This window comes from Notamacropus eugenii, chromosome 4 (genome assembly GCF_028372415.1).
Source record: "Notamacropus eugenii isolate mMacEug1 chromosome 4, mMacEug1.pri_v2, whole genome shotgun sequence".
NCBI lineage: Eukaryota > Metazoa > Chordata > Mammalia > Diprotodontia > Macropodidae > Notamacropus > Notamacropus eugenii.
Window position 1 is genome coordinate 69,669,291 of NC_092875.1, and position 15,528 is coordinate 69,684,818.

Here is a 15,528-nt window from a genome sequence, read left to right on the forward strand (position 1 = left end):
TGAAATGTTGGGCAAGCGGTCTGATCTCGAAGTCTTCAGTTTCTTCACCTATCACTCGAGGGGGGTGGAACTAGAATTTGATTTCTGAGCTGTAAACCTATTTTCTAATGCAACTTGCCCAGAGATTGGGCAAGTCAGCTGGTACAGCCGAAAAAGCCTTTGCCTAGGCGTTGAGTTGAAGTTCTTGAACTGGTCCCATACTTTCTTTCATGGTAGGAAATCTGAAGCCCTGAGAGGTTAAGGTGACTTCCTTAAGGTCACTCGGGTAGTGACTTACCTAGTGACAAAATTTGCATTAGACTACCACCTTAAATCTAGGGTTCTTTACACACCACGTGGTCCCGAGGTGCTTTTTTGATATCCGTGGGTCCTTTTACAGTTTTTTTTTTTTATAGGGGGAAGGGAAAGAGGCTGCCATAGTATAAGTACTATCACTATGTCACTATGAACTCGAAACGTTGCAAGGTCTTTAAGAAACTGTTCGCTGTACTTTCTGAAAGAAAAAATACTCCCTTTTTACTCCTGAGCTGTAACCGTACTGGGTAAAGAATCCTGATGTTTATGTAGCCAATGTAGCATTTCCAGAGACTTGAATAAGCCTAACTTAAACAAATGATGATAAAGCAAACACCGTTGTGTTGTGGGAGAGAGTGGTATTTTAAATTCACTCATAAGTGAATCGGGTTCAGCGTTGTTCCAAGGTTAAACTTTTATTTATGACAGTTATGTGGTGGGAAAACTAAAAAAGAAGTGTTGTATTCTTGTTAAAAGTTAAAAAGTAAACTTTTGTCAGTAAAAAAGGAAAAAAAGATACATTGACCAGAGGAAAGACATTTTGGGTAGGTAAGTTTTGAAAAAGCTTCTCTGCTTATCTTTGCAATCTGAAAGTATTTTGGCCCTTCTGCTATTGTACAGGATAGCTTGTGTGGGTCTGGAGTTCAGCCAGTTTGAGTTGCTTCAAGTTTTTGCTACACTTTAGACAGACTAATAATCTGACAAGTAACTTAAAGTTAACTTGGACTTTGAGAGATTTGACTTAAGTCAAATTCATTTAAGTGAATCTTTTATATATCTTTTGGAAGAAAGACCATTGTAATTGACTTTTTGGTCTTGTATTTTGTATGCTAATTTGAATTAAGCATCCTTGGAGAAAGTCACACCTCATTCATGGACAATTTTGGATATCCAGTTTTGGACGTTCTTTTTTATTTTTGATCTTTTTCATCCAAGACTTTTTCTTCCCCCACTCAGTTTTTAAACTCATTTTAAAGCTACTGTTGCTTTTCGTGTATGTGCAGAAAGTGTTCTATTTTGGGAAATTTAATATAGTGAGCTCTCCTTTGAGAATATTCCAGGGCTGAAAAAGTGCAATAAGTCTCTAGAATGAGAAATTTCACTATATTGTTTTGACTGGAGTCTGGAATAGGTAGACTTTTTAAAAAAGGCTTTGTGAAAATGAAAACTGGACATTTTTGGAGGGTCCTAAAATTTTTTTTAAGTGCCTAAATGTTATAGGAAAGTGAATGTGACTTAATGTAATTCTGATATTACATGAAGCATCAACGTTTGAGTTTATCTTTTGACATAATGTACTGTATTCTGTGGTTTGTTAACAGATGAGTCCAAGCAGCACTTGGGGTGGGGGATAAATTTGAAATCTCTTCCTGTTGAAACAATTGGAATATTTTCTATAAAGGCTATTTTATATAAAACATTTCCTGTGTCTGAGGCCCTCCTGAGGAACAGGAAGCTGAAAGAAATGGCCCTGATAACTTCCAGTACTCAGGAAACTTCTTTGGTTTTTTCCAAGGCTACCTCCCTGTTAATAGTTCTTTTGAAAACAAAATGAGCCATCTATGGCCGAACCTTCCTATTGGAGAAGAATGTGCTAAGTGTCCCTAGTTTAATGTAGGAAACACAGTGCTACAAATCAGTTTCTTCTTGTACACACATCTGTGGCACAAAACCTGTTAGTAGTTTCTCAGGTGAATGAACCCCATAAGGTTTAATTTGAAGATGTAATTTCAATGAACTTTTATAAATTTTTAATGAACGTTTTTTAAATTGGAAAGAAATTATTAATAAAATAAAGAAGTTGTTGGGTTAGGATGTTCTACAAGGTCAGGCGGTCTTGAGATATGGCTATTATGTATAACAAAAGATTTCTCTGTTGAGATAAGTTTCTATTTCTAGCTTTGCCATCAACTGGTTGTGGGTGCCTGTGTTTAGACAATTTAATGTTTATTCTTCTCAAAAACATAATATGCCAGTTATTTCCTAACAGGAATAATAAATGCATGTTGATCGAGTTAATCAAACCCAACATTACCTGCCAAGAGAAAGGAAGTAGTTGATCCAATTCAGACCTCAGTTTCTTTTTCTGTACAAAGAAGTTGAATGTGTTTGTGTGATTGGACCAGATATCTCCCTTCTCCCGCTCTCCAGTTTGTCACTGAAGGGAAGTGATAAAGTGGCTGGTCTATATTCCCTGGAGCCTCAATATGCTAGTGAGGGTAGTGCTAAAGGCACCTGGTTGAAATCCCTAAACCAACCACCTTTGTGACTTTTTGGAAAGTTATTTAACCTTTATGCCTTGGTTCCTCTTATTTTAAAAAAAGGTTTTTACTAAAATCTTATGTTATAGGATCATTTATGATACAGACTTCACAGAATTTATGGAGAAGGGCATGGAGGAGTCTTGGATATGATGTTAGATAGCATCATGGTTGAATTGTTGAGTCAATTTTAATTTGGATAAAATCTGTACTACTTTTAGTAGATCAAATGGTGGTTGATAGAATTATCATAACTATGAACTTTACTTGCCCTTCCTTTCAGCAAGGTTCTGGTTATATTTCTCTAGTGGACTTGGGTACTTTTTCCTCACTTTGTCCCTTAAGAAAAAGAAAAATGCAAGTTCTGCGCTAGGTGGGGTATTCAGGATTTCCTTTTAGTTTTTGATCTTGGGTCTCCCCTTCCCATCACCTAAACATCTGTGTTACATTTTATGCTCTTGTGTAAGTTCTTCTTTGCTCCTTGTGGAGACAACTGTTCACTTTGACTAGCTTTTTTCCTTACTGCTGTGACTATGCTGATGATTGTGGCAAACCTATCTAACTTTTTTATCCTTTTCTTTCTTTTTTTCCTACAGCATTGTCCCAGATATAACAGTTGGTACAAAGGTAGGCACTTTTCTCACTTTTCTCTCTGTTACACTTGCTGAGCATCTGATCTAGTTTAGTATTAGCCTTCAATTGAAAAGACTGAGAACTCTTTATCTACCTCTCCATTATTTAGGTAGACCTCTTGTTTTATTTTCTAATCCTAAAGGAATGTTCCTGCTCTTCAGCAATTTGAATCTGGGAAATAAGGAATTTTCAAGTCAGAATCTTTTAATTTCAGAAAATGTCACCTGAGCACTGAATCAGCATCATATATATTGGAGTGTTATTCTGTTTGGCTGAACTACATGTCATTTAATTCTTGACTGTATGTTGTACCTTTACTCCTACAATACCTGTTAATTCTTACCTTTTCTTTTTAATTGTAAATGCAACCTTTAGCCTTATCCAATATCTGGAGAACATTTCCTAAAATTCAAAGTGCTGACAGGAAATGCCTTTATCTGTAAGCACTATACATGCTTAATTATTTTTTTTTTTAACTATGAAGGATGAGTGTTCTATCTTGCAATCCCTTTAAAAATGAATAGCTCTTTACCCTGTTATGGTTCATTCTTGATTTTTATCTGAAAAATGCTGGCATTAGTATTATTGTGATGTAGTGAAAAGAGCACAGGTTTTTATAATTCAGTCTGTCACTTAGTTGCGTGATTTTTGTGGTGTCATAAGTTCTAGATCTCAGTTTTCCAGGAAAATAACTTTGTACACTAGATTACTCTGAAGCACAGATTTTTAAGTTTTTTTTTTTTTTTGTGGGGAGGGGAAGAAATTAGGAATTGGGATATCTGGAAGAAAAGACATTTAAAAATAAGGGGGAGCAACTTTGCCATATTTTCATAAACCTGACATTCATGAACATTTTGATGATCCTGACCCAAGGGATTTTCCAAAGAAGTGCTAATTCTGAATTAGCCAAATAACAACTTTTCACTTCAGCACCATGGGGATATTTTACTAGTTTCTTACCCAACAGTTCCATCTCCTTGAAGAATAAGGAATTAGGAATTAGGGAAGGGGCATTCTTTCACTGGTTGGCAACTTGTGGAAGTGAAAGAAAGGCCTGTTTGAGATAGTAAAAGAAATACTGCTGCCCCTTCCCAACTTTTCCTTGTGATTGAATGAAAGAAGCTAAAGGCAAGGGAACTCCTTAATTGTGGATATTCTAATGATTTTACTGGAATGAAGGATCACTAGTTATTTTCACTTTTGTTCAGCCTGGAATACGATTAGAGCCCACTTCCAAATGGAATTGGGGTGTTGTTTTCTGCTCCTCCCTTCATCTTTAGGATTTCTGCTTCTTACTCTATAACTTCAGGGAAAAGACATAATCTACTTAAAGGTGTTCTTAAGAAGTAACAAGGGGGAATGGAAGTAAAGCTTAATGTCCTAAATTTTGTCCAATCAAAAATAATTTAGAAATGACTTTAGAAACTCTTCCAGCCTCATAATCCTCGTAGACTATAAGCTTCCAGAGAATATTTTTGGTTTCATTTCCCTGGTACTCATTAACACCTAGTAGGACCTTAGTGTTTATTGAATTCAACTCCTCAGGTGAGCCTCAAAGAGAAGGGAATGGTTGGAAAATTTTTCATTTCCATTTGATAGGGGAACTTAGGGGTATTAAGGTATGTTGTAGGGGAAATGATTTGGCAGTTAATCAGCTGTTTTGATCCATTTGTGATTGATCCACTTTTACTGGTATCCTAACACAGCTTATTCTAGGCCTTTAGTTGGAAGGATATATCTAGGACCTGCTACAGAGAGGTCAAATAAAGCATTCTACAAGTGTCCAACACTGTATTTTTTTGTTAAATATTGATGCAGTCTAACTTTGGTTTTGAAAAAGAATACTAGTGTTTACATGTTGCACATTCATCTTGCTGCGTATTTGCAGATGCAAACTTCCCTTTGAGTATGGGAGAAGTAAATTATGTCCACTGAAACACTTGTCCTGGAGTAGTCTTAGTCTGCTGTTTGGACTTGGATTCAGCTACTTCTTTGTCCTTAATTGAACTCTAGATACAGTGACCTGGCCTTTATTGTTTTTGTAAAGGGCCAAGTCTCAATTCTGCTGACTAGTAGAATAACAGTTGGCAAGTCATATATAAATTGAGCTAATTTGTTAAATGTAATATTGTGGAAAGTTGTGTTATCTTATTGGTTTGAGGGGGTGAAAATTTTTTTTTGTAAATAAGGAAATTTAAGTGAGTTATATTGTAGCAAAAAACGTGTTAAACCTTATTTCATGTAATTTGGCCAGGATATAAATGCTGGCCATAGTACCACAGTAAAAAATACTGTGGATCCCATAAAAAGTATGTTATTAAAAGCCATGGTAAAATTCTCTGGTTGCACTTGAGGTATATGAGGTGGAACAAATTTTAGAGATTGTATTTAGGTGGACAAGCCTAGAACATTATTTAAAAGGGGATCAGCAATTAACCACAGAAGGTCTGACTATGTGTAGGTTGCCCTAGAAGGCCTAAGGCATAATCATAGACACTTGGTATAGTGAAAAGAAGAAAAAATGACTGGACGCTAGGACACTTGGATTCTAGTCCTAAGTGCATCCAGGGAGGTGGAATGGGTTTATGTATGTCTGTTTTTCTGGAGTAGTAAATCTGGGAAATACCTCAGACAATTTTAGACATAAATACCTGGATTTTGAAATGGTGTTAGGATGTTGCTGTTAATACATTTTAATATATTAATGTAGTAATGTATTATAGCTTTATGATCTTTAGTTCATTACTTGCTTCTGCTTATAAGAGGTTTCTGCTATTTTGGAAATTAAACATGAAGACTTTGGAAATATTTTAAATACAAAAACCACCAAACTAAGGTGGTTTCCTAAGAGCACATAATTGTGAATGAGTCACTGGACCTTGGTGGAACTGTTCATAACTACTGAGGTTACATTGAATTTTGAGCTATTTGAAAAATTGGGAAGACTAGGGGAGGTCCCACAGAACTTAAAGAAGGGCAGTATAGCCTACATTGCTTGGCTTATTTCTGGCAATAGGCTAAATAATGTATGATTTTTTTTTTTAACTCTTAAAATGGGAACCTGTGAGTACATAACATATGCCAGCATGACAATAATGAATTGCCAGACTTACTTAGCTTTTTACCATTTTGACAAGGTTACTAGAGAAAGGTCTTAACTATAATATGCTTGTATTTTGGCAGCCTATTTGACAGTTTCATGATATTCTTGTGGGCAAAATGTGGGTTGTATAACCTGATTGAACAGTTCCAGAAAGGATCAGTTTCAATCTGGAAGAGCTTGTCTAGGAGAAGGCAGCATGAACTGTCTGTGGTCTGGTTCTATTCAAAAGTGTAATTTGAACTTCAGCAAAAGCATGCTTATCAATTTGCAGATGATGTGAATCTGAGTATGATGACTTTGCATCCAGAAAGAGCTCAACAGATAGAACGCTTGAATTTCATGAGATGAAATGTCATTGGGACCAATGTAAAGTGCTTCATTTGGTTTTAAGAATCATTTATATCAAATACAGAGGTTGAAGGGGGGAGGGGCCTGGAGGAGGTGTGATCAAGATTTCTTGAAAAAAAAAAGTACAGGATTTATTATGAGTCAGCAGTGTGACATGTCAGGTAGATAAAGCTCATTTGAGTTTTAGTCTACCTTAATTGATGCATAGAAGCAGATTGTAATATTGCTCAATTGTTAGTTAATTTCTGCCATGTTTTACAAATATCTTCAGTTTGGACGGTGACATAAGGGATAAGACTAAGGAACTGTAAATACTTAGGAAGAGAAAACATTAGTTGAAGTACTGTCATGTGGAAAAATTATTCCTGTACATTTGTTTTTGATTGACCCTCAGAGAGCTAGAATATTGAGTTATATATAGTTGCAGGAAGCAAGGTATAGGCTATGAGTACATTTTCAAATTGGAGGTTAAATTGCCACTAGGGTTCCCAAGAAGAGATTTCTGCAGATGCACCATCTGAGCTATCTTCTCAGTGAGTCATACATTAAGCACTACTTATGTGTATTACAATTAGCTAGCTGGTTGGGAGTGTCAGAGCCTGTCTACTCTTTTAATCAGTTGACTCCTATGCAAAGAACAATGGAAGCTACAAAGATAACTGTATGTAGGCATTGTGCCTTCCTGGAGGTTCTAGTCTAGTAGAGGGGAGGTTTTAACTAAATTACTTGACTTTTGTTATCCTTAATTGGTCTTGTTCTTTTGTCCTTTGGAAGGAATCGAAGTTTCTTGAATAAACAATAGGGGGCAGTATTTTTAAAATATGCTTAGAGGGCAACAGTTTTAGGATAATTTCTTATTTTCAAAATATACATTGTTGATAAAATCTCTGCTTCCAGAGAGGCTGACGGTGGCTGATAGCTTGAGCTCAGGAGTTCCTGGGAGTTGGTGGCCTAAGCTAATTGGGTCTTTCTGGTACCAAGAGAGTAAACTTTCCTCCCCTTCCCCCTCCAGCAGCAGGATGTTGCCAGGCTGTCTAAGTGGGGTGGAGGTCTGAGACAACAAAGCACTGAGTGCAGCTTGCACTTCTGGTGTAGGCATGAGACCTGGGGTTTCTAGCAAAGACTTCTCATCAAGCCAGTCAGACAGAATTGCACTAATGTGACTTGGATGGAGAAACACAATCCTATACTCTTGTTCTCCCTTTTATTTAAACATGTATCTGAAAATTAGTTCATGGTAGTAAGTCTTGTTGCTAACATTTCAATGTATTAATGTAATAATTTTTTATAATAGTTGAAAGATAGAAGCTTAACTTTGTCGAAGGCATCTAGCCACAAATTATATATTTGAATTTTGTTAAACTGGCATGAAAGTTGTCAAATTAAGGGACTCCTTTTACATGATAGTCATCACATGCTATTAAAATGTGATATTACTGTACCATGTACTAAATTTGATTGTTAGGACTTCAGAAAATGGCCCTTTAAAAACACCAAAACAACCAAGGCACTTCATCTGAGTGTGATGTAGCCTAGTTGCATAGAAATGTTTTTGTGATTGAGCCAGGATCTTTGCCATGGGAACAGCAATTATGGTTTAAGGCACTTGGCCAAGAATGCTGTGAGGAAATTCCAACCCTTCTTCTCCCCCCACCTCCCCAATCTCCCCCTTATTGCTGTAGTTCAAAGACTGAAACTTTTTTTTTTTTAAAGCTTGCTGCTGCTTGCCTGATCACACATGTATGCCACATGTTTAATATAGCTCTCTCCCTTCTCCAGATACTTGCTAATTACTTAATTTACAAGCAGTAACCTGTTCTGGGTAGAAAGGGGAGATGTTGAAACCTCTGAAAGTGACTTCAGTGGCTTGAAGTCTGCTTTTTCTTTGACATGTGCATGTTCATTTCATTCTGTTAAATAGAGTTTATAAATCAGTTCATTACAAACTTGGGGTAGAGGATTCCTAGTTTATGAAATTTTTTGATCAGAAAATGTTACTAGACATCTAGTTTTAACTCTTCCTCTATATTCCTCAACAGTTTTTAACAGGTGAAGAAAATTAAGGTCCAGACAGAGAAACAACCGGCCCAAACCAATGAATCCCAGGTTTCCTAGTATACCTTTCTCCTTCATGGTGCACCTTGGTCAGTTATAACTTGGCTTTCAGAATTATCTTCACCACAGCTGGCTTTTTGAAATTTCATACTCCTTTTTGAACTGGAAAGAATGTTACAGTTTTACATTTTGTTTGCCAGTGTTTGTCTTGTGAAAGGAAACCTGTTTTCTTTTATGATGTGTGTGTGTGTATGTATGTGTATGTATGTATGTATGTATGTTCTTTTCAGGACAGGATGGACAAACTCTGCTTTATAAAGGAAGTTTAAATTGAAAGGAATTTTTTGTATCCTGTTGTGCTTAAGGAAGAGTGAAGGGTGAGAGTTTACATCAAACCAGTTAAATCATTAATCCTGTAGAGGTTAAAATGGCACTTGATTCTCAGTGCTCCTGACTGTAGGCTTGGGTGTGTGGACAGAGCAGAAGAACTACATTACTTCACTTTTAGGCTCCAGAATTTTTCTGGCAGTTGAAGGGCCACCACACCTTACATTTGTTCTTAACGGCTGGTTTATTTCATAAGGTGTTTCCATAGTTGCTTAGATTGGGCTTGTTATACTCTTATATTGGAGAACTAGCAACTAAATACTGAAACATGCAAAGATGATTTTTTTTTCCTAAATTGAAGACTTTCTATTACAGTCAGTTCAGTTTTAGAATTAGTAAGGGGATGAGGAGCAGATTTAAGTCAGATTTGGACCCCTACTCTTTCTAGGTTGGTATGAGGTTCAAGTGCTGAAAAAGCCACTCTTTTCAATTTACCTGGAAGGAAGGAGTTTTATTTTGTGACAAGGGAACACTCGAATCGATAGAACCCATGACTGATCTTTTTTCCTGGAAAGGCAAAATTGATTTCAAGGTCTCATTCTATAGTGAAGATTAAAGTATTGATTGCCAAATCTTCACAAGTTTCTAAGCCAAAGTTGAAGGGAAAAACCAAAAAGGAAAATACATTTTACTCTTTCTTGTAATTTCCTGTATGTTCCTCATCCTTCTTGTGCTATATACTATGTATTTGATCACTTTTCTCCTCCCCTGCACCATGCTTCTTTTCCAGTAACAAATTTCTACATCTGACAATTCTTTGTAAGTTGACCTATTAATGGATTTGGTGTGTAACCATAAAAGGCCCTGTAAATCAGCTAGGTTGACCCAGTGGATAAGAGTCTTTGATCCAGGAGTTAGGAAGACCTGAGTTCCATTGTGGTCTTAAACACTTAATAGATGTGTGATTCTGGGCAAGTCATTTAATTTTTATCTGTTTTCAGTTTTCTCATCTGTAAAACAAGGATAATAGTATTACCTCCTAGAGTTGTAAGGATCAAATGAGATATTATTTCTAAAGCTCTTAACACAAGGCTTACTTAGTCATAGCTGCTTTTACTACTCCTTCCCTTAGAGGAGGGAGAAATAAAAGACCAATGATATATCATTGACCAAATATAGTACCTTTGTTTTTATCATACAACTCTTTGGGAGTACAAGTGTAATCTTTGTTTGCCTTTTTAATGAGAATTCTCTTAGGAACCTTATGCTTCTGGCATACTAGATGGAAAAGGTGTGCAAGATTTGAATTGGGAGAGATAAGGATTTGAATTTTGAGTTCTGTACTTAGGAGACACATGGCCATGGGCAGCAAATAGATGTGTTGTATTGAGGGTATATAGACACTACATCTCCTTGTGGGGAAAATGCTGCATAAATGTTTTGTTTTTCTACAGATAGGCCACATCCTAGTTTACTTTATACTTCTTAGATATCTGCAGGAGTTATAAAATAGTATCTGTTCCCTCCCAGAAAAAATATGGCCATTGATTTTAGAATACTGTATGAGCATTTGATCTTAGATTTGATTCTCTGGTTATGGTGGGGTTAGTATACGTAAGTTTTTTGACTTGTAGACAGATTTAGCAATTTCCACTTGATGTATTGCACATTAGCATCAATTGTAGAATCCTAAACCTTAGCTTTGGGAAAAGCTAAGCTGTCACTTCCTAAATACTTTTTTTTTCCAGTAAATGAGGAAACTGAGGTACAGAGAGATGAAGGACTATACAGAAGAATCTTCAGAGGTTAGATTCAAATCCAAATCCTCTTTTCCATTGTACATCAGCACTTAATTCTGACATTTTTTGGATCAGGAGTGGCCTTAGGTGGACTTAAATAGGAGGGAATAAGATAGTTTTTTAATGCTGAGATTTAAAAGTATCAGATGTCAGTTTTCTAATTTGGCTATGAAGTTCTTACGTCCTTGGCTCACTGCCTGCACTTATGAATTAATTTTAGGTCAGAATGTTGATGTTTCATTTCATTCAGTAGTTCTTTGAATTCCTGCTTCATGTATTCCTACCCTCCCAGGAATCCCAGTACTAGTGGGACATGTAGATTATTTAATTATTTCTTTAGCACCAACAGATGCATGAAGGAACAAATTAGAAGGATTGCTTAGCTAATTGAACATTAACTTGATAAATTCTGTGAGAGGAACCCTGAAATTCCTAGGATAGAAAAAGTGCCCTTCAAAACAGCAGATTTCTTCCATTCTGTAGTATTCTGAACTGGATGATGTATCAGAATTCAATTTTGCTGGTATATAGTGTTTGTCACTGTCAGTATAAATGTAAGGGCAGGTTGCTGGGATTTATTTTTACCATAAATGAAAGCTAATGTTTCCTGTGCTTTTAATATCCCTACTAGAATGAGGTCCATAATATGGAACAACTAAGACTTTTTAGTTCCTCTTTCCCTTTTGATAGCATTTGGTGATTTAGGAATGAAGTAATTTTATTGAAGCAACATCTAATATAACTCTCTGCAGATCACAGCTTTCTTCCCTCTTCAAAAACAGATTCTTAGTTGGAGGTAGGGAAAGGTTAAGGGGAATTCTGCCGAGGACGTTGGCAGATTTGACATGTTATAGACATATGTAAAGGTGTAAGATCTGATTTTAACAGAAATTATGCATACGTCCATGCCAGTGTCATCTTTTTTAGTTGCACAGTGGTTTGGTGTGGTGTGGAAAGTACTAGATTTGGAGGCATAGAAATTGAAATTGCTGATTATTTCCTCCTAAGTGAGACCTTAAAACCCCTAATCATCCCTAGCTTCATTTTCTTTATCTGTGAAATAAGGGGATTGTAGTAGGTAACGTTAAAGGTCACTTGGAAATCTGATCATGTAAAGGATTGAATACATTTCTCCTGAAACGTACCTTAGATGGCCCATTTTAAAAGAAAAAAAAAAGCTGCCCTTCTATGGAGATAATGGATATGGTGGAAAAAGGTAGATTTGGAGTCCAGGGATCTCTGCTAGTACCATCAGTTTCCTCAAATACAAATGTAAAGTGAGGGCATTGGACTAGATTTCTTTAGTCTTTTTCATTTTTAATTCCTGGATCTCATCCTAACCTTGAAAGTCTGGATCCACATAGTTGGTAAAGACCAGGATTTTTCTGAGAAAGTGGTAACATTTCGCATTGAGGAAAACCTCAAGGCTTTGAAGGACCTGTTTGGCTTGTTGCTATGGTTGAATTTATTGGTCCTTGTCTAAGGATGCCTGCCTAAAACATGGAAAAGCTCTCTGCTTCTAAGGGGCTCAGTTCCAACTAAAGCTAGTTAACAGCTGTGTTAACAGTAAAAATTGCTAAAGATTTAACTGTATGTAAGATATTTAATAATTACTTAAATATTTTCATCTAGTCATCTTGGTTAAAAAGTTGGTTGATATTCATCCTATTTTCACTTTTGAAAGCTTTTTTTAAAAAGGAAGCTTCCTTTGTTTCCCTTGAAATAAAATTTCACTTATAAAAAGTTTATGAATTTGATAAATTATGACCCTGGTAAAAAGTAAGGCTTTTGGGTTTTTGGGTCTTGGTGTAGTAGTAGGTACAGACCTCAGATAATTCTGAGTACAAGTAAGTAAAATGACAATAAAATTGAATGAGGAAGGATATTGAAGGGAGGTGTGAAGTTGCCCCATGGACTGTGCTTATTTATGTTATGTTCCATTCTGCTATTGACTGAGAAAAGCAAGCACACTAGGCAGTCCTTGACTTCTAAATTGTTGACCCTGCTTTTAGTTTAGTTATTGTGTTAATAAGTTGATGGGTACCCTTTATTCTCAGTGCACAGGGGTAGCTGTTTTGTAGATTTATGACCTCATCTGCTTTGTTTCATAAAACTATGGACAACTTTTAAACTATGGCAGTAACTTTTGAAGGTCTTTTAAGGGAATTTAAGTTAAATTATTCTTAACTACATTAGATACTCACATGTGCTTATCTTACTCTCTTTTTTTATTCCATTTGATTTTCTGTCACACTGAAGACATCTTGTATAATTTGTAATTGCTGCCAAGTGTGTCATGTGTCCACCAAGGTAATACTAATAGTTGGAGTGGATTGGGTGCTTTTTGCAAAATTTTATCAATTATCTGGTAGGCTTAAATGATCTTGCTTTTTCTAAATAGTTAGCAGTAACTTTAAAATAGTGCATTTATGGAAAAAGAAGTAACTTGGAGTGCAAGTGTGTGTCTTTTCTACAACAATTTAAAGAAGCTTTGTAGGAAATGTGTTATAACTTAATCCAAAAGGTAATAAATTAGAATTTAACTTTCTCCCAGTAAAGTCTTTGAATAGCCTTCAAAGTAAACAGGTACTTTATTTCATTCCAGTTTGATTTGTGAAATGATAATCATTTTAGTATTCTCTCAGATTTAGGGAGAAGGGTGGAGACTTTCTTTGCTTTTGCTTAGTTTCTGTACTATTCTATTAGTAGATATTTTCTTCTCTTTATCATTTTCTCAATCCCAAACAGCTTATTTGGGTTAAAATTGAATTAGTGAAAAAGAAGTAAGATGTATTATCTTTTCCACACATTTGAAGGTAGAAACTTAGTTTCTCGGTAGACAAGCATGAACTTGCTTTTTTTCTTTTTGACCTAGTTTGTATCCTAGACACTGGAATGACTATTGAATAAATAGTACTTGTATTTTGAAGTGATACAGTTACCCCACTTGTCACTGGATAGTACTTGATAAAAGAGATAGTGTTTCGAGTAATCTCTGAAAGTGTGACAAAGCAGAGGGTATGGTTTCATTGGAGCTGCTGGAAAATAGGGCATCTTCCTGTTGGCTGCATTGCAGGCTATGGAAATGAAGGTAGCCAGCTTCCTATTCACAAGGAGTTCTTTGTCCCCCATTGGATCTCTGCAGTTTAGCTTTTTATGTGATAATTCAAGACAGCTAAAATCTTTGCATTTTTAACAGAGCATTGGTTATAAGTGGACAAGTGTTTTTTGCATCGTGGCTTGGAACCTCATTGTACACTAATTTATATACCATAGGGCGGAATTTTAAAGAAATTCCAGTGGGTCAGAGTTAGGATTATTAGGAACTTCTGTTGTGGACCACAAATATAGTTGACTTCCAAAACTGACCTGGGTGCTTCAAGCGAATTTTAGCTACTTTTCCTCCCAGGTCATCCTCTGGTCACATACAGGAATACCTGTTGATTCTCCAGTAAGTGCTAGCTAATCACATCATTTTTTAAATAGTACAATGTTACCCACTTTCATTGTCATGCTTACTTTAGCCTCCAAAGAAAGTCTATCATATATTGGGACTTTGGGGAAAATGTTTTTAAAATATTTCTTTTGGAAGTGTCAGTCTTTCTGGCTAATCATTTCCTCTCAGGGAACCTGCATCCTGCTAATCCTTGTGGCTAGTTGACACTTCAGATAACATGTTGAACAAAGGTTTTGGAATCCATTGAAGTCTATTTCAGGGTTTAAACTAGTACTGCAATAAATGCTGTATCTATCTCTTGGTCCTGTACATCTGATTTCAGAATTGTTCTGTTCTCCAAGTACTTTAAACATAATTTAGTAAATACAACTCACCCTTTTCCTTTTTTCTTCCAGCGGGGATCTGACGAGCTTTTCTCTACTTGTGTTACTAACGGACCCTTTATCATGAGCAGCAACTCTGCTTCTGCAGGTAAAATTGCTAGCCAAAGTATTTGGAAACCTATGACCAGATATTAATATGGAGAAGATTTCAATAGCCTGTTTACTCTTTTCATTCATTCATCATTCCAGTTGGTTTGCTGAGAATCTCTTTCTAGTAAATAAGAGCTGCCTTTATATGGCTACTCTCATTTGTTCTTAGCTCAGACTCTTACCTTAGGAACTGAATTTGGAGCATTCAGATATCAGTTTGCTGAGAGCCCACAGTTGATCTAAGAAACTTAGGAAAGCTAAAGGAATTACTCTGTAGAAGCATATAATTATGAGCATGGAAATTAATGAATATTTTGTCCTTGATAAATCACTTGCTTTTTTCTTTTTTTTTCTTTACTTGAAATTCATGGTTTGGACTTATTTCACTAAACTAGATGGTGTAATCTGTAGTCAGTTTTAGCTGGTCCTTTGTGGTCTTAGCTGATTTAGGAATTGTGCTTTGAATTGTACTGCTAGTTTTGTGTAGTTTGACTTCTGAACCTTGAACCTTGAAGGGTGAAGCTTAAAGGGGAAGGCTTTGGTTTTTATGGGATACTGAATCTTAAGATGTTTCTTGATTCTTGTACTTTAGGAAATTTTTAAGAAAAGTTCTTGTACTAAATTTCTTTTTTTTACATGTGAGTAAAGGATAACTTTACATATTCTATCATCTTTGGGTTTTCTAAATAGGTATCTAAAACAGTTTGGAATTTGGTTTGACTATTGGATCCAGAATTTTTCAGTTTTTAAAGAAAACAAAGGAGGGAGAGGAAAACTA

General features: G+C 35.9%; 1 protein-coding gene across 4 annotated transcripts in view; it reads left to right on the top strand.

Moving 5' to 3' along the window:
* Positions 1-15,528, top strand: part of PTBP1 (polypyrimidine tract binding protein 1) — a 32,218-nt gene that overhangs the window by 1,402 nt on the left and 15,288 nt on the right. For 2 of the 4 annotated variants that reach the window (XM_072601745.1, XM_072601746.1), the window contains exons 2-3: positions 3,152-3,182; positions 14,673-14,748. In XM_072601745.1, coding sequence (XP_072457846.1) covers positions 3,152-3,182; positions 14,673-14,748 — 107 coding nt within the window. The remainder of the gene's footprint in view (positions 1-3,151; positions 3,183-14,672; positions 14,749-15,528) is intronic. The other 2 variants (XM_072601748.1, XM_072601747.1) reach the window with 1 other exon arrangement.